Source organism: Cataglyphis hispanica, chromosome 5, assembly GCF_021464435.1.
Source record: "Cataglyphis hispanica isolate Lineage 1 chromosome 5, ULB_Chis1_1.0, whole genome shotgun sequence".
Classification (NCBI taxonomy): domain Eukaryota; kingdom Metazoa; phylum Arthropoda; class Insecta; order Hymenoptera; family Formicidae; genus Cataglyphis; species Cataglyphis hispanica.
Window position 1 is genome coordinate 5061799 of NC_065958.1, and position 18843 is coordinate 5080641.

The following is an 18843-nucleotide window of genomic DNA, read 5'->3' on the forward strand; positions in this document are numbered from 1 at the left end:
CGACGAGACGGCGGTGTTGTTTTGAAGCTGCTCGGCAGACCGCCTCGATCGACTCGAATTAAATCTGAGAAGTGTAACGACGTCATGTCGTCGTCATTTTTTCGCGTGTGCAATCTCGTTTGCTCCGATCGAAAAATAAACGATCTTTATTGGTACATAACGAATCCCCCATCGAAATTACGTGCTGTCGCTCATTCGTTTTCAAACATTGTGCATTGGAAAGAATTATTACGATAGATAGAGATTATAAATAACTATTTCTTTTTATTTCTTTTTCAAAAATAAGATTACATAATAAATGATGCGCATGGAATTGATTTCCGAAATATCCTTAATGCACTAATGATGTTTAATGATATTTTATACACCTTTTTATTTCGTATATTTTCCGTTTATGCTGCGTGATTTCTATCATGACGAAAAAGATTAAGAAGTACTGAATTATTATTTATACATTTAAAAATAAGATATATGATTTTGTGGATTCAAATAGTTGACTATTTTAAAATTATTATTTTTTGTAATCTATTTAATCCTATTCTAGGAAATTGTTTTGTGGTTAAAAATTCTCATATACGCATCTTTTATATGTTTTACTAATTTAAAAGATTAATTAAATCGAATATCCGTTGACGAAAAAAGCAAACCATCATAAAACGCACGGCGAACGCGAGGGGAACGAAGTTTTGAGTTCATGACTGTTGGCAACACAGTCGACGAACAAAGCGAGATTATTTATAAAGCGAGCGAAGTCGAATCCTGTCGTTCTTGTAAACGAAGTTATTTTCGAAAGTGACTTCGGGGGTCCCCTTCGAAGTGAACGTGCCGAAGTAAGCTTCATGAAATCCTCCCAGGATGTTTCAAACTCTCACCGGATTTAAACATTTATTTTTATAATCGTATAAAGAAATGTCGCCTGATGCTGCGTGCAAGAAAGCCCAGGTGTCGATCCTTACGTCAACAATATTGTAAGTTTCTCTTTCGCATAAAAAAAAACGTAAACTTTATAATCAACGTATTTCAATTTTGCCTCGATGTCTCGAGGTTATTCCGTTTCATTTTTCGCAACTTTTGCGTTTTTTAAACGCTTTTTGACAATAATTAGTTATGATTTAATATTTATCATACGTGCATTGATATGATTTCAAAACAATTACTCGTCCTGATATTTGCGAAACATGGTGAAGCAGACATTATTAATAAAAAAAAAAAAAAATTTGACAGATTTGTTAACTTAATATTTATTTGAGAATGCCTGAAAATGCCAATTTTTTAAATTTATATATATTTGATAATTTTTTTGTTTTAATAATTTTCAAAGACATTTTTAAAGGTTTTATTTAATAATTATATATTTATTTATAATAAATATTTATTGTTTTTATATATTGTGGGTTTCTCTAATTAAATTAAACAATTGTAAAAATTATTAATGGTATTGTCACGGTATAAACCTTTACTCTAGGCCAAAGAAAGCGAGCGAAGCGGAAGTGATTATCGATACAGAATGTGTCTCTAAAATTCTGTGTCATTCACGGAAGGAAGTCACGTGTTCAGGAAGTAAACCTAGCCGGAAAGAGGTGCTCGAGGCGAAAAGAGTTCGATTAAGACGGCTTTTTGAATGCGATGCAATTAAATTGGAAAATTCATTACGCGAACTGGGATTCGCTTTCATTCCCACGCAACCTTGACCTTTTTCGTCACGTTTCTTTCATTTCGTCTCTTCCTACGACTTTGAGATTTAACGAATCGGCATTAAATGACTGAACTTTCATCGCTTTCAATTTCAAATGCATTTGAGAATAGTATTTCCTTTATCGCACCAAAAAATTGCCATTTGAATGTTTATGACAAATTCGAAATTTTACTAGGGATTAATTTTACGATTTGCACAAAAAGAAAAATATCAAGTTAATAATAATTTAACAATCAATTGTTTGGATTAAGAAGGTAAAATAATAAATTTAGATTTATTGAAACCGTAATGTTGAGCTTTTTAACAATAATTAAAATAAATAAAAATTAAAAGCTTTATTAATGAAAATGTAATCTCATTTTCAAGATGATCTGTTATTAATTTCTTCGAAATTTGAAGTTGTAATATAAATTAATTTTAAATGTAAATGATAAAGAAATACTTTCCGGATCCACAATCATAATCAGCTTTAATTATTGGCTAATTTGATTAAAATAGTTAATAATGCATAATTAATTATTTTTGAAACCAGTCTAAAATTTTTTTATTTAACGTGAACATTTTTGATCTAGACTTTTCAGACATCGAAGAATATCAATTTTAAAAAATTTGAACTTTTTTCTAAATATTCATAAAAGTAATTCTCTCGCGAAGATTTAATAGATATGCAGACGAAAACAATATTGGGACACGAATAATTATAATAAAAAGTTTTAGATGATATGGTTTGATAAAATAATTAAAGTATCAAATTAAATATAAATGAAGTAAATATAAAATAATAGTAACAATAAGAAAGAAGAGATTCTAGATTGATATATTATTTAAACGCTTACGAAACAGATGTACTCAATTTCTGCTATCAATCTGCCGTCTGCAGTTTTTATCAACAGAACATAAATTTATTGCGAACGTAGTTAATGTCAATCTGCTACAATTTAGTGATTGAACTTATGGCTATACTGTTGTTTATTGCAAATGTTTTATCATATGGATATAAATCTATCTTAACGTTGTATGTAACTCTTATATTATGTTAATACTGTAAAGTTGGGTTATCCTTTTTTATACATTCCTTTCAACTTAAATGTCTCACGACGTCTTGAAGATGATTTATTATCTATTGACGGTACATACATAATGTATACGCATACATCTTACCGTGACATAAATAAAATATATAGATATATCTTACACGCTGACGATGAGTGAAAATAAAAAGTGATTATTCTCTCTCTTGCTCTCTATTACACTTTGGTAAATTAGTTCTTGCCAAAAAGGGGGAAAAGCAGAGAAGGTATCGTATATACATTCGTCATACGGGCTCAAAAAGTACAATTTTATTTTTTTCCCTTTTTCTATCCGCAACTTAGTCTGTTTTAATCGTCATTACTGTTTCGATCGTGACAGTTTCGCCGCGTCAAAAGCATATATACGAATTATGGACTTATGCTGCGTACATTTCCTATTGGACGGCATATTACGGCACTGTGAATCGTTCTCTTTTGCGAGATTTTTCGAGGAGCCATTTCGAGCTCTTTTATGAAGCCCTTCGCATTAGAAAGGTCTTTTGTCCTTTTGACCGTGAAAAGTCTTGGTCCTTCGTTCATGATAAGTTGCTTTCGTACGTTCTCTATGAAAAAGCGCACGCTTCTCTGCTCGAGATTCATCGTAGTATCTTTCGACATCGCATATTGCGCGCGTAGATATATTTAAGATATTTAGCTTGAATCTAAGAATATTATATGCACACACATATAAGTATGTCGCGCATAATTATATGCAGAATGATATACGTAAATTTTTTAAAATATTCTATTATTTATAATTTTTGAGAGAATAATTTATTTCTCCGTTTCGCTCCTAGTTTTATATATATTTATATGTGTGTATATACATATATAAAATATACATGTACATAAATAAAATATATTTGGAGAAATTTTATAGTTTTAGATAAACATATGTTTAATTTTATATTTTAAATAAAATTCAATTGTATCTCGAATTGATATTTTATAATAGCTTCTATGTTTCAAAATCTCTACTCGCTGATTAATGCACGACATACTGCGTGCATGTGTATATGTGTGCACGTATACTTTCAGGAAAAAAAAAAAAAAATACATCTATTTACGTATTATTTGGAAACATTCAAAGATCATTTGCTTTATATGTATGCATACAAAATTAACTAAAAATAAAATCGAATTATTTTACGTTATTAAATCGACAATTTTCTTATTGTGATCAAGAAAAGAAAATGTTTGGTACAAAAATAACAGAGCAGCAGTATATGTGCAAAAAAATAAAGAGACTCTTTTTCTCTAAACGTAAAGATAAATCAGTAAAGCGTCGCAGAACGAATCTCTGCTTTAATTAATAAAATTAACAAAAATTGTCGCAATATATTAACAAAAAAATACTGCTCCATCGCTTTCAAAGTAACCATGTTGATCGTGCAGAGGCACTTGTCCATTAATGTTGTGCATGTCAGATACAATGATATGAGAAATATTACATTGGTGCTATCACATACACTGATACGAAAAGGAAACGCATTCGTACATGGAGCATTGAGATGTTTTATGAAAAATGTATGTATGAATGAAATATATGTATGAAAAACATATTTGAATATTTTCCGTCTGACGACAAAGTTAACAATTGAGCTAACAATTGAAGCGTTAAACGTCGATTCCATCTTCAAATAGATAGAATCCGTTTAAAAAAGACCGTGTTTATCACGATTAAGCAAATCGTGCAGCGGACGGTATCCTGATGTTGGAAAGTCGAAGCGAAAGGATAATCCTATTTTTGATCTTTTAAAGAACATAGAAGCCACAATGTGCTCATCGTCGCAATTAAGTAGATCGTGCGGTATCTTTCATTCTAAGCGGCGCGATGACATTCTTTTCTTTTCTTTGATTTTGAAGTGCACTTGTAAAAATTATTCGCTTCAGGCGGTTTTCTTAATTAACTATCCATTGAAGAACGCTAGTATCAGCACCGCCAGTCGATACCAATCGGGAATCATCTTGCAGAAATGAGACGTTCGTCACGTGACTCGAATGACCGCCATAAGAATGGTACAGTGACTGAAAAAAATAATTAAAGATTTATTTAATTTTATTTGAATAATATATACGTATTTATTAATGCAATTTAATACGTATTAAGAGTTTTGAGATTAGTAAAGTACAGAAGTACTAAAGTTTATGCGAGCATGTAACATAAAATAATTTAAATACACTACCTTCGGCTGACATGCTGGATGAGAAAATAACTTGACTTTTCCAAAATCGTCACCCGTAGCTAAGAGCTTACCGTCGCCACTTCGAGTGCAATTATTTACGTCAGTACCATCGGCACCTTCTGGCCAAATGCCTATTGTCTCGAATGATATTACGCAGGTATGGGTTGCCCAATCAACGTTTCTTAACGTTGAAGATTGCGGTATTTGACGACACACCCCTGGATTCCCTGTAAATTATAAAAATTTATCCTAATTATTAAATTTATCTCAAATACGCATAATCAAGTAAACGTTGTATCTCTCTCTCTCTCTCTCTTTCCTTAATTTAGAACGATATGATTGCCGATTGATGTAAACTGTAATATTTTTTCTTGTTCTTCTAAGAAAAAATTTTTTCATAATTGTTGGAGGAGCCATACTCTCTTTAAATAATAATCTTATAATAATTAGACAAATAATAATTATAAACTTGTAATATTTATAAAATTTTCAGAATAATGCAACAGATGTATATGCGAAAAATTTAAATTATCCAAGCAGAAGGATCTGCGAGATACAGCATAGAAATCAAAAATTCCAAATTTTAAAGGAGACTTTTTAAAGTAGCAGAATGCAATAATTGCATAAAGAAGCTAAATATTTTTAACAAAAAGTTTTGCTCACTCCAGAAATATATAGAACGTACAAGCTTCCAATAATATTTCTATATATAATTATAATTATTTTTTTTCGACCATTGTTTCAACTAGCCATCTCCTTTTTCTCCTTTCTTATTTTGCTTTAATTTGTCATAAGTTGTGCTTAATTCGATAAATTATTAAAAATAATTTTACTCACAATACAGCAATTCATAATCTCCGCTGTTACTACGCAGGTACTGACCATCCACGGACCAGTCCAGATGAGTTATAAAGCTCGAGTGTCCCTGAAATGAAAGAAAATCCATACATTTATATACGCCTATACGCTGTCACATATTGTTATAATAAATTGCAAGCATATCTTGCGTTCTTTTATCGCTCTATAAAATACTAAATAATTGATGTTATATAAGTATTAATATTACATAATGTTATAATAAATAACTAATACGGTACAATCCTATTATCAATCATATTACAATCGTAATATTTTACGCATAAGCAGTGGTTAAAGGTGCGTGCGGGTGCTAAAAGATCAGATAAAAATTTAGCTACGTAATTGACGATTATTCTATTCGTGTATGAAAATAAATAGGTGCATCGCGTTGCGCTGTTCTACGAAAAATTGCATCTATTTAAAACGATTTTGTGCGCAACGCGATGTCGATTTCTACGTTTTCAAGTGGCCGAAACACAAGTCTTACTCCGTGCCTTCGAATCCGCTTTGGCTAGAAATGGAAAAGAATGGTATTCAGTAGGTATCAATAAGGCTACGTAAGATTGAGCGATCAAACATTTGTTAATAAAACATATTTCATCATATTTATATTGCTAATTCTAAAAATTATATTTACAGTTAATACTATATACATATATTTATAGCTTTTTTAACAATCATCTACAATCATTTGTTAATGACGTCATATATACAATTCAGGATAGAAAAAAATTGCTTATTTTTTTTAACAATGGAAACAAGTATAATCAATAATGATATATTATATTTTTGTTAATGTTTTTTTATATTAAAGTTGTTTTTATCAATTTTAAGCTAACAGTCGTTAATAAACAAGTTGTTAATAAAAACTGACAATTAGTGATTCATTATAAAGAGATAAATATGTACTTACATTTAAATTTCTTACAACACATATAACAAGTAGTATCAAGCATATTGTAATAAAATAAATGTAAGATGAGATATATTGCGATTTTATAGTATGAAAGAAAATATTAAAGAAATAATAATTTTTATGATAATATTAAAAATTATAAAACGACATTACGAACATGAAAAATAAATTTGATTTGAAATGTAATATTAAACTATAACGATACGATTATTATCTTTTATAAAATAATAGCTTGATTAAAAAATATTTTATTTACAAAATATATAGAAAAATTGTATTGATATATATAGTAAGAGTATATGAGTAACATTAAGAACTTACCATACACCGCCCGACGCGGCTATACTTGGTCGCATCTTCATTCACCTGATAAATATAAATATAATTATCTCTAGAGCCGAGTGCGAGTAGAGTACCATCAGGTGAGAATTGAACGACCTAAAAATTAAATTACGATGAAATAAGATGCAAAAAATGACTTTTTCATCATAAAGTTCAATCATATCACATTACATTTGTCATGCTTGTATATATTTTAATTAAAAACATCATTAAGTTATTTTCAGAGAAATTGATTTTGAAGCAATTTTTAATTTGTAATGAGACTGTACCTGAATAGGCTCCGAACCATCGCTATGATGTGTGTACAATTCTCGTGTTTCACTATCAATAGCTAGCCATTTCCCGGACACACAACCGACAACTATGATATTGCCATCCGGCGAGAAAGCGATACTTTGTGCTTGTTCCTAAATAAAGCGTAAAAATCAACAATTAAAACAATTTTATTCTTATATTATTTTATTTTACATATTACTTATAAATTAAAAAAATATATTATATATTGAGTTTTTATTATAAATCTCGTATTTTATTTTATTAACCAAATTACATTTTCAAAATATTAATTTCTAGAAATGAGAGAGATTTTGTTTCTCTTAAGAAATAAGAGTTAAAATCATCATTTATTTTATTTTATTGATATTCGTAATTTATTTTATAGATATTAATTAAAAAATATTTTTCTATTTTTCATTTTTTCAGCTGTTTAAACATGCTCTTTATTTCTCCTAAATAAATAAAGACAATATACCCCGATGTCTTTGCTCCACACCACGGTGTGGCTCAGACTGTCCCACATCTGCAATAATCTGTCGTGTCCCGCGGTCGCAAACTGTGGCAAAGTCGGATGAGCCGCAAGTCCCCAAACTTCTTCGGCGTGGCCTAGCATAGCTGGGTTGAAACCCATTTCAACGTCGCCGACGAGAATGCAATTTCTCGTCGTGCCGACTAACAACTGAGTGCCCCTTCCTTCCGAAAGCGTCCGAATTCCTCCAAAATGATCCTCGATCTATTAAATAAATATCGTTTTTTTTTTTATTTTATAACATAAGAAAATATCATGCATAAATAAAACCGAACAAGCATGCGTCTTAAATTTAATGTCAAGTTTCTCTGACTTGCCTGGGCATCTTCTCCAGTCAGATTTAAGGATGCATCAAAATGTAAAATCCGACCATCCTTTCCGCCTCCCGTTATAATGTTTCCATTCTTCAGAACACATATTGAGAAAATTGATCCTTCGTGAAGATTCCTCATTAGCCTTGAGATTGTATTAGTGCCTATATACATTACAAACATGAAACAAATATCATGAAACATAAAATATAACTTTAGGCTTTATAAATAAGCAGAAATATTATTAAAAAAGAATCTTTATCCTAATAGAAAAAAAGAAATAGTTTAATCATTATAACAAATTTTTTTTATTTATATCCATTTTTGAAATCAAGATACCTTTTTGTATTTTATTCTAATAAAAAATTAACGAGGATTATTACGGAATTATGATTATTATAGAAACTACCTCGAGCCCAAACAATGATGTTGCCATTGCTGTCGCCGGTGAGAACGTCGCCGTTTTGATTGAAGGCGACACAGGTAACATACCTGGGTTTATCCCTGCTCTCAAAGACGCCCATACGTTTGTACAACATACCACCATTGTCCAAGGACCAGAACGACACGTGTCCTTTTCCACAGGAGACGATCTGATTTCGTTCCAACGGATGCCATTCGGCGCAAACCACCGTGTCGACAGAGCACTGTAATCGGCAGTCATTGGCCGTTAAATAGCCTGCTTCCGGCCAGAATATACGCGAATCGTGATTATATTCGCGATATTATGAATAGGTACATATATGCGTGTGTGTCACAAGAATTTATTATCGCGTTCTTACGATCGTTACGTGCGTGTCGTATCGTTGCGTGCTTGTCGCGTACCTTAGTTTCTGTCATTTTGGTGCCGCGGTCACTCTTCTGCCAGTCCCAGATCGATATATTGTGATCCGAGGTCTCGTCGATGGCGCACAGGAAACTTCCACCGTCAGCCTTGGAAAATGACAGACAGCAAATCGATCCGTCAAATTCGCCATTGCCGATCACGCTGAGAGTCGTTAGGCTCACGGAGTTCCATATTCTGATGTGTGGCTAAAATGTCAAGATGTCGAGATATTTTTATTGCATCATAATTTAGATGTAAATTACATACAATTAGAATGTTCTTTATTTATTTATTTTATTTTTTATTTATTTGTTCGGTGATATTTTACCATAGCATCTCGACGATCCGTCCCGCACACCTGTCCTGTCGCGACGATCAATTTGTTAGGATGAATCGCTAAGCTGTAACAAAAAATATCAAATTAATATTATTTAATATAATCTGTAGATTGCCCACAAGATTCCTTTCTTCATATGCAACAGATGAAAAAAGAATTTGTGCTTTTTTATTTCTCAACATTATAAAGAGACACATCTTTCTATTATGATTTTATTGAAATAAAGCTTAAACTTAAATAACAAAAATTTTAATTATAAAATATATATGAGGGAAAAATATATATATTGAGAATTCTATATACATCTATAGAATATATTTTTATATGGCTGTTTTTTTCTTAAATACCTGTCGGCATAAATCATAACGGCCAAATATTTTAATCATCCGCAAAATATTTATCGCTTTCTTTTTAATTTCTCGCTCACCACTTAACGTCGTCCGTATGACCTAAATAATGCCTCTGACTGTGTTCCTCCATGTTATACAAAACGACGACCGCCGCGACGAAGTATACGATCTCGCCAGTCGGCAGCAGGTGTAAATTACTACGGCAGTCTCGGCCCCGGTACCCGTACACCCAGTCGAGCTTCAATTTACTCTGCGGCGGTGTGCTAACTTTGTGAAGATCGTAGGTTTCTACCATGGGCGTAGGGACGTAAAGGACGACCGGTCGGCCGCGCAAATACATGCGAACGGTGCCCTCCTCCTCGTTGTACTGCATATCTCTGGTGCTGCGAAAAGATCGCTCGTTTTTTACATTCGCCTCTCGCTTATTCTTACTTATGTCTAGCTGTACCTTAGGACCGATTGTTTTCTTGTTTTAATTTTAATAGCGTTTCAACGAAAAATATAAAGATACTTTTGCGGTAAAAATTTTTTACGAAGAAAAATAAATTTTTGAATAAAATATGATCTAATTAATGAATTTCCTTTGCGTTCTCGATGTTATTTTCCCCGTTTTCTCGATATCAAACCATAATTTGCAAGAGAGAAATTTTGAGAAATTTCTTTTATATATTTAATATGATTTCTAACTTATGTAGTTACAAGAATGTGATCCCAGGAAACGAAAGTCGACGATTTGCTTTTTTTTTTCTCACGTTTTATTGCAAATAACGACGATCCGTTCTTCACCCCGTGCGAATTCCCACGAGAAAGCTTCGCGATCTTGTTCGAAAATTCGCAGAGACCGACCGTACTCTTTGATCGCACTGCTCGCGCTAGACTGAGAGAATTCGTCAGACTTTCCGTGTCGATGTGGTCTGGTAAACACGACGAATGACTCACGCGAGCAATGAGATCGGCATTATTACTTCGCGAAGCGTGTTGCGCCGCGCGCACCGCGTTACATCATTTTGCGTTCTTTTTTCATATTTTTAATATCGCACCCATGATATCTGCTCGTCCCGAGTAGAATTAATTCAAGGTTAACTCCTTCAGACCTCGTTTTAACGATCGACTCGATTGGGCACGAGGAGGATCGCTTCGTAAAGCTGCGAATAAACAGCGCCCTTTTCGTGCAAATTTTAATCTTTTAATTAATTTCAGTGTCTGGGCTCATAAAACGCGTTACTATTTCGAATTTCGCGATTTCTATTCTGATGGCAACGAGCCTGTTTCTCCAAATTTCTCCCGTAGTGCAAAGCGTGTATTTGAAGAAAAGATGCAGCAGTAGACGAGCAAAGCGAGTCAATGCGAAATGAAGAAATGAAGGAGCCTTGACTGAATTTTTTCCTCTTGAAATGACAATTCGATACCTTCACTACTGTAATGTTTGGGAATATAGTTATATATAAAAACTTTTAATAATTGAAACTTTCAATCAATATTTGCGATGAAGAAAATATCATATATATAAAAGAAATTCAAACTATTCATTATATAAGATTAGAATGTAATAAAATTTTCTAGAATATAATAGAATATAATTTTCTCCGAATAAATAATTCTAAAAATTAGCATATTTCTCCGTGAGACGAATCATCACATTTTTAAAGAAACTAGCGTATTTATAAACTCTCATGGTGTGATGTCTATGATTTGATACGATCAATATATTCAAATGAAGTTCGTGTCGTGTTCGCCCGCAATAATGCAACGAGCGGACAAGGGACAAAGTACTTCCGAGTACATTTTTGACGTTGAACGATGCAGGAAGGCAACAGGTATGACCACGTGGTTCATTTAGCGTCCTAGTGCGAAACACGCTATTGCGTTAACGAAGAAAGTGAATCGCGATTCTCGCCGTTGCACAACCATGCGTTTCCTGGTGCGTACGACGTCACGGTGTCACGAACATGCCGGAAATGACGGCAAAAAAACGACGTTGTTTGAAATTGCTCTCGAAAATTCTTCAATTTACAAATAAATCATATGAATATTTATAATTATAAATTTCGTTGGATTATCAAAATTCTATTTTTTCAGAAAACAATTATTTTCCATAATTTTTTAGTAATATAAATTAATTGCAAAACATGCATATAATAAACTGAAGTACAGAAGTTGCACAAAATTATTGTGATCATTATATAGTTCAATATATAAGGAATAATTATTTTAATAAATTATGGAATTTATTTATGCACTTAAAAAAAATAAAACTTACACAGAGATAAATCCATTAATTTGTATATTAATCTTGTTTAAATCGTAAAAAATATACACATATCTATACTTTTAACGTGTATATATTAAGAAATCATATCAGAATAACCTTATTGCTATTTTATTCTTTTTTTCACAGCAATTCCTATGAAATATCATAGCTTTATCCTGCGTCTATTTTATTCGCAAGAGAAATATCGTAACTATGATATAAAACAATTTTACGTGTATTAGTTTTTTATTACTAAATGAAAAACGCCAGAAACTAAATTTTAGTATAAAATTTATAATCGCGAATAATCATATCAATATTTTATAGAAATATTGTTATATATTGAATAACCATATCAATTCTATGAGAATACGTTTTAGAAAACTAGCGATTAGCTTTGATCGTAATCCAGATATGACATCAAACAATTTCAGGCGTGGCATTTAAATTTAAAATGTAGCTTTCACACTTCACATCAGATATGGACGCCCCTTTGAATTGATGTACTTTTGACAAGCTAAAGGTTCCATGGTCTCATAAGAGAATCTCGTACATCATACCGGCGCGATGTTTGCATGCATGAAATCGAAGGTCGAAAGTAACACGTATCATGATAATTAACGGCATGCCAATACAGTGATAATACATGCTATGTTATGTACATGCAAACGCGTGCGGCCCGTTAAATTTCCCGTTTAACGGGCATTCCTCGCAACACGTTCGACGAATTGGCAAGCGAAGAAGTTAGTATTTGTCAGTATAAACAAATTCTTCTACTGTTTAAATCATAAAAGTTGTAAAAATTGATCTATTTTTATACATCCTCGAAAGATCTTTCATTCATCTACGAATTACAAGCGAAACTATAACATGCACGGGGTGTATGAATGCCATTGCATTCAGTATTGCAATTTCAATAAAAGCTTAACGAAATATTGAGGTAGAATCAAGTTATAAGAAAAATTTTGAAATTATCAAAAATTTTGTTAATAATAATTAGTATCAAAATTTAATAGTGGTATTAGCCCTACTTAAATTTATGAATCCTTCTTTGCAAAATGTCATAAAATTCGAGTTATTTAATCATAAACAGGTAAACCGCCATTCATTCTATGAGCTCGGAATCAACCGCCGCCGATCATATATCTCACAGATTATATGTCATACAGATGTATATCGTATGATAATCCACAGGAAATATTACACGTGCATTTAACTCGCGTCGCTTTTAAGCGAGGTTTTACCGTGCATGCTCACCTGCCGAAATTGCATCTTAAGACTGTGTCGATGCGCACGTGCATCGGCGGGCGAGCAACATATGAGTCGCCTAAATGCAGGTGCATAAAGTCACAGGAAAGTACACAAATTTACACATGCATATATATATATATTTTTTTTTTCTAAAGTATTATACTTGGTATTATTTACCCGTGCTTGACGTTGTTCATCGCCGGTGGCTTAAACAGGTTGAACAGGGACTTGGTAGACGCAGACAATCTATAATGAATGAAAATGCAAACGAAAACCATGCGGTGCAAAAAACAAGACCAGAAGAAAAAAGAGAAAGACGGAGAACTGTGTTTTACTATCGTTTTCTTGCTTTGTTTGACGGATTGACAAAATTCCTTATCGATTTGACGTGCTTCGAGCATAATTTTTTTGAAAAACGACTCGCTAATTCTCGTTAAATATATAATTTGTGAATACCATTTTAAATATTACATCATAATAGACATGTCAAAATAGACTTTGCATATATTGTAGATTTATTTCATTTTTGCGTACTAAAATCTTTTATTAGGAATTTATCATTGAATTGTTCTGCCTATTGCGAGGTATCCAAAATTTATCTTTCACAGGTGTTTTTAATGACTGTATTATTAACAATTGATACGAAAAAACAATATTCAATCATTTCAATGTATTGTCAAAATATATTATGTACGAAAAGAACAGAACAGTATAGAAAAGAACGATCTGGTAGTCAATGAAACGACCGATGGCTTTGACGGGAAAATCCGTGCGAGAAAGAAAGCAAGAGAACTGGCTATGTTTGACAAAAAATTCAATTCGTGTCTAATCAGTGTGATGTGAAGAAAATCACAAATAGCAAGCAAACGGTGCGTTTTACTGTTGCATCATTAGCCGTGAGCTAACCTGGTGCCGACGAGCTGGGAATTGCTTCCCTGGTTTTGCGGAGAGTGTGTAAAATCGCCGGTGGACGACCATCTCTTCGCTCTTCTTAAGCTACTTTGCGGCGGTCCGTTTGATCTTGCCGTGGGCGATCTAAGACATCGAATTCTGTTCTCGTACAACAGCGCCATGCATAACATTTACGCATCGCATAACATCGTAATAACTACATCGAAATAAATCAGTATACTAATTAATAGAGAGATACATTACTGGTGGCGATGATATGAAAGCACAGAAGTACATGCGCATACTTGTTGCGATTATACACGCAACATACTATTAAGTGCAGTGATAATAACTATTGATATAATTAAAGTTGCTGCGAAAATCGAATCGGAATTGATTTATATAAACGGACTTATATTCGCATTAGAAATTCCTAGCTTGGTTTCTACTTCACGGCATAAAATATTCATAACTTAATTTTTACAGTGAATTTATATATACATATATGTCAAATTAATTAGATTTCTTACCTGGCTACAGGCAGTGGTGTAGCTCTAGGACTTGGCGATGGCACCGGAGAAACACTACTACTACTCGGACTATCCGAATGCAAAGAGCCCGTTGACTGATAATGGACGGATCTCCTAAAACAAAAGATAATTAAAAGATGAAAATGTGAAATAAATTTTTTTATAAAAAAGAAAACAGATGTCTTGTTTAATCTGTTTGCCCAGTTTCACATCTCTTGAAAAAATTGAATTCAGTTTGACATCTTTTGAAAAAATTGAATTCTAAATCAAATACAATTTTATACATTTATAATTAATACAGCTCACACCTTTGAGGAAGTTGGGAGGGATGTACATAGCTGGCAGGCCGTCTCGAACTGAACGTCGCGTCGCGGATGTCCTGCGACGATCCTGAAGAAGTGGTGGAATTTCTGGGACCGCCAGTCTGGCGTAACCTCAAGTCCTTTTGTGGCACCGAATTTTGACTACCTAAAAATACTTTTCTCTCTCATTCGGAACATTTCAAGCAAGTGAAAGATATTCTGTATACCTTACTTAAAACTTTCAAACTTTACGACAACATTTTTGCATATATGCTTACATATTTTGGCATATTAATGTCCTCTTTCTCAACTATCTCAATTTTGTACATATTTCATAAAATCTTTTATAATCTGCAGAGAGGAAACATGGAATGGTTTTTCTTTTAAATATTGGTTCGTTTATAATAAGAATATTTTTGCTATAAATTGACTTTAAAATTTCAAGCTCTATTTCTCGCATTAACTTGGAATATTGTATAAATAACGCGTGACTATCAATTGCAAAACGCATAATTGAGTTTCAATAGCAGTGCATAACGGTGCGCGATATTTAAAATGTCTTCCGCGTGTATTACAGCTTTCCTGCATTCATCGTTAAGAGCTACGAGTGCTGTCGGCTGTTGTAATTTATGCACATCAGCAGTTCTCGTTTTCATTTCCTGCAGATCATCTGACGCAAGGTTAGAGGAATATTCACACTGCTTTCGATCGCAGGAATGCGGACAACACAGAGAATAATTAGAAAACCATTCACGTTTGCGAACAGACACTTTAATTGCACGAGAGAATTAATGATCGTCAAAACAACGATTCTTCTGTTTCGTTTTCAATTTCTTTCCCGATAAATTCTACTATGGCAGCAGAATTCGATTTAGAAGTAAAAATTAAACGTCAAATGATATATGTATAATATAAATATATATTATAAAAAAAAGTTTAGAATTACATATATTTTTTTGCAATGTACATAAAAATGATCAAATATTTGACATTTTTATAATATATTTTATAGAAAGAGAAAAAAAAAAAACTTTTAAAATTGAAGATATTAAAAAATGTCTACAATAATTTTTGGATATATTTGAAAAACAATATTAAATAAATATTAATTAAATAATTACAGATATACATATATAATAAAGATCTGATATTTTAAAATTATTTTTTTTAAAGTATTCCAATCATTGTTAGCTTTGTAAATATGACTTGCTGTTTTATATCTGCTAGAATTGCATTTTTTAATTTCAAATATATTTCGGAATAATATTTGCGAATTTTAGTGATGCTTGCTCTTGGAAGTATGAAATACAAAATTGGCCTCATTTTTTTTTCCATATTTTAAAAACTATAAAAAAATTTAAACATTCTATTTTTATCAAATTGTATTTTAATATGATCGATTAACAAATAATATTTATTTTTAAGATTATTTTTTACAATATTCGAGATATGCAATGCTGTCAATATATGATATTTAATGCATCCTTTATGTTTCTTCTTTCTATCTTGTCAGCGAATTCAAATACCGATTCAAACACTTTATCTTCTCCCAAGGTCTGCACGAATGGCGAAGACCGACAAACAATTACGAATCCATTCACGTTCGTGAGCGAGCTTCTCGATTGCGCCGGGCGAAACCGAACGTGACCTTAAAACCGTCGCGTGCCAACAGGTACAATATATCGAGTTCGTTTCCAGACAATCTCGCAAGGCTTCCTCGTGTCCGCGATTGTTGTCCTAATGATCGAAACTTTAGAAGTACTAGCGCGCACAAATCCGTTAGAAATGCACGCTTGACTTAGGTTGCATATCGTAGGTATGCGATCGGCGCTCGCACTTACATCGATGTATTAATTCGCGCCTCGCAACATCGATATGCATCCGTTCCGCAATCTTGCAAAACCCGATACGACAATACACGTCAGAATAAAATAGTATATTCTCAATAATTGTAGATAAAATTAGTGCTCCAAGTGAGAGCAAAAGGGACAATATTGTATTATTTGCATTTTGGACATAAGTAAGAAACAGAATACTTTAAAATTTATAGAGAAAAAGTAAATATTCTCAATTGCAAGAATAAAATGCAAAACAATTTTCTAGAGCTTAATAATTATTAAAGTTTTGAGATAACAAAGTTGTATTGTATAAATTTAATTTTATTAATAATTGGATCTCTAAAATTAGTAAGTATTGATAAAAAATTTAATACGTGATATCATATCATATTAAACTGTATCACATGATTGATTATATGGTTTTTATTATTGTTTGATTATAACTTAACGCATCAATGATATAACTGAAATATTCATTTAACGATTATTATAAGAAATGGAGTGCGTCTTTGTGGCCTAGATACCGACGAAGGTGCGGTGCTAATCCGATGCTGTTTACGAGTCACGCATCAATCAATCGAATCAACTTTCCTTTCGTTATTGCGAACGAAACATACGCTTTTAGTCATGCTTGTCAATTATCGATTCAAGTTATAAAGATAAATTCGATAATCAGGATAGTTTTTTTTTTAACAGAGATTTATCAGAAAGAAGAAAGTAAAATAATTCAGAATGAAAGATTAATCACTCCAGCAAATAAGTATATTAATGTAAATCGATTTCATAATAAAATTAAAAGTTGATAATATACCATGTGTACTCTAAATTTTTAAAAAACCTGATTATTTTATTTAATTATTTTATATACACACATACACATGAAGAAAGTATTGCGGTTTGGACGCGAATTACGAGGGATTAAGGCGTTTCAACATTAGGCTTCCGTAATCGATGTGCAACTTTGCCAACTTACTTCTGAGAGGTACATGGCCGTTTCTTAGAGGCGAGGACACCATCCTCTCGTTTCTCCTCTCGTTCCTATCATCCTCCCGCTTCTCTCTCGCTTCGAGCTGGGCGATTCGTCTTAGCGCGTCCGCAAGAGTGGCGCGAAGACATACTATCTCGTCCCTCTGCGCCAAGGATTGCCTCTCGAGATCCGCTACTCTGCCCAAAAGAGACCCGGTCTCGCACTCCAGCATCTCATCTGTAAAAGAGGATTGCTATTTACCATGTCGCAAAGACGCGGCAATTTGGCTCCAAACCATTTTATCCCCTTTTTGCAAGATTGATCCCTGGCCAATCCCTTTTAATCTTTCTCGGAATTTATTGTTTAATGGGATTAAAAAATACATACAAATAATTTTGTTTCTGCAGAGCAAGAATTTGATAAAAGTAAAATAAATATTTCAATTATCGTTCGAATGAACCAACAAGCAGGCTCCTGTCAAATTTTAGAATAATAAGCAATTTTATATTTTTGATAAACAGGAAAACATTACAAACAAAATTTGTTACTTTTAAATATACATACATATAGCATATTTATTAATAAAAAAATAAAGATTATATAACATTTCAATATAACATTTCTCTTTTATATGTATGTAAATTTTTTATGTGTGTTTATCTTGTCGTATACTTCAATACTAATATAAAGAAATATTTAAAGACGTCATATTATTACAAATGTAACGAATGTATTTTTCTCTTATACTTTTCTATCAATATTGCCGCAAGTAAGCATAGCATCACGTTAAACGCGTGTCAATATCATTCTTATCAATCGCACGACGTATATACTAACCAAACCTTGCGCGACAAGTATATATGATGATATTCATAATTTACAATGCCATGTATATAGATAGACCTGATTATTATGGCGTTCGCGCAATTCAATTGGCAAACGGGAATCACGCGATTTATTTGACGTATTTTAATTAGCGTGTTAAAAATATACGCGTTTACGAACATCTTCATACAGAAATAGAGAGAACTAGGTCATGGTTTCCCCGCATTCTGTCAAGATAAAAATTAAACTCTTCCCCCTCGAGCGAGATAGCAGATGAACCACGTGGTGCCG

At 32.5% G+C, this 18843-nt stretch overlaps 1 protein-coding gene and 1 long non-coding RNA gene across 6 annotated transcripts in view; one reads left to right on the forward strand and one right to left on the reverse strand.

Annotated features, from left to right (window-relative positions):
• Positions 1–614: 614 nt before the first annotated feature.
• LOC126849510 (uncharacterized) lies at positions 615–2843 on the forward strand. The gene is made up of 2 exons (XR_007687411.1): positions 615–968; positions 1466–2843. It is a non-coding gene; the product is annotated as an uncharacterized LOC126849510 (long non-coding RNA).
• The window catches only part of LOC126849487 (echinoderm microtubule-associated protein-like 2), a 36167-nt gene continuing 20117 nt past the window's right edge, over positions 2794–18843 (reverse strand). For 3 of the 5 annotated variants that reach the window (XM_050591378.1, XM_050591376.1, XM_050591375.1), the window contains 16 exons: positions 17734–17964; positions 14929–15088; positions 14621–14734; positions 14106–14234; positions 13377–13445; positions 9775–10080; positions 9339–9411; positions 9010–9216; positions 8594–8831; positions 8191–8348; positions 7820–8077; positions 7338–7475; positions 7048–7164; positions 5790–5877; positions 4953–5179; positions 2794–4794 (listed from right to left, as the gene is read on the reverse strand). In XM_050591378.1, coding sequence (XP_050447335.1) covers positions 4669–4794; positions 4953–5179; positions 5790–5877; positions 7048–7164; positions 7338–7475; positions 7820–8077; positions 8191–8348; positions 8594–8831; positions 9010–9216; positions 9339–9411; positions 9775–10080; positions 13377–13445; positions 14106–14234; positions 14621–14734; positions 14929–15088; positions 17734–17959 — 2634 coding nt within the window. In that variant the 5' untranslated portion in view covers positions 17960–17964 and the 3' untranslated portion in view covers positions 2794–4668. The remainder of the gene's footprint in view (positions 4795–4952; positions 5180–5789; positions 5878–7047; positions 7165–7337; positions 7476–7819; positions 8078–8190; positions 8349–8593; positions 8832–9009; positions 9217–9338; positions 9412–9774; positions 10081–13376; positions 13446–14105; positions 14235–14620; positions 14735–14928; positions 15089–17733; positions 17965–18843) is intronic. The other 2 variants (XM_050591379.1, XM_050591380.1) reach the window with 2 other exon arrangements.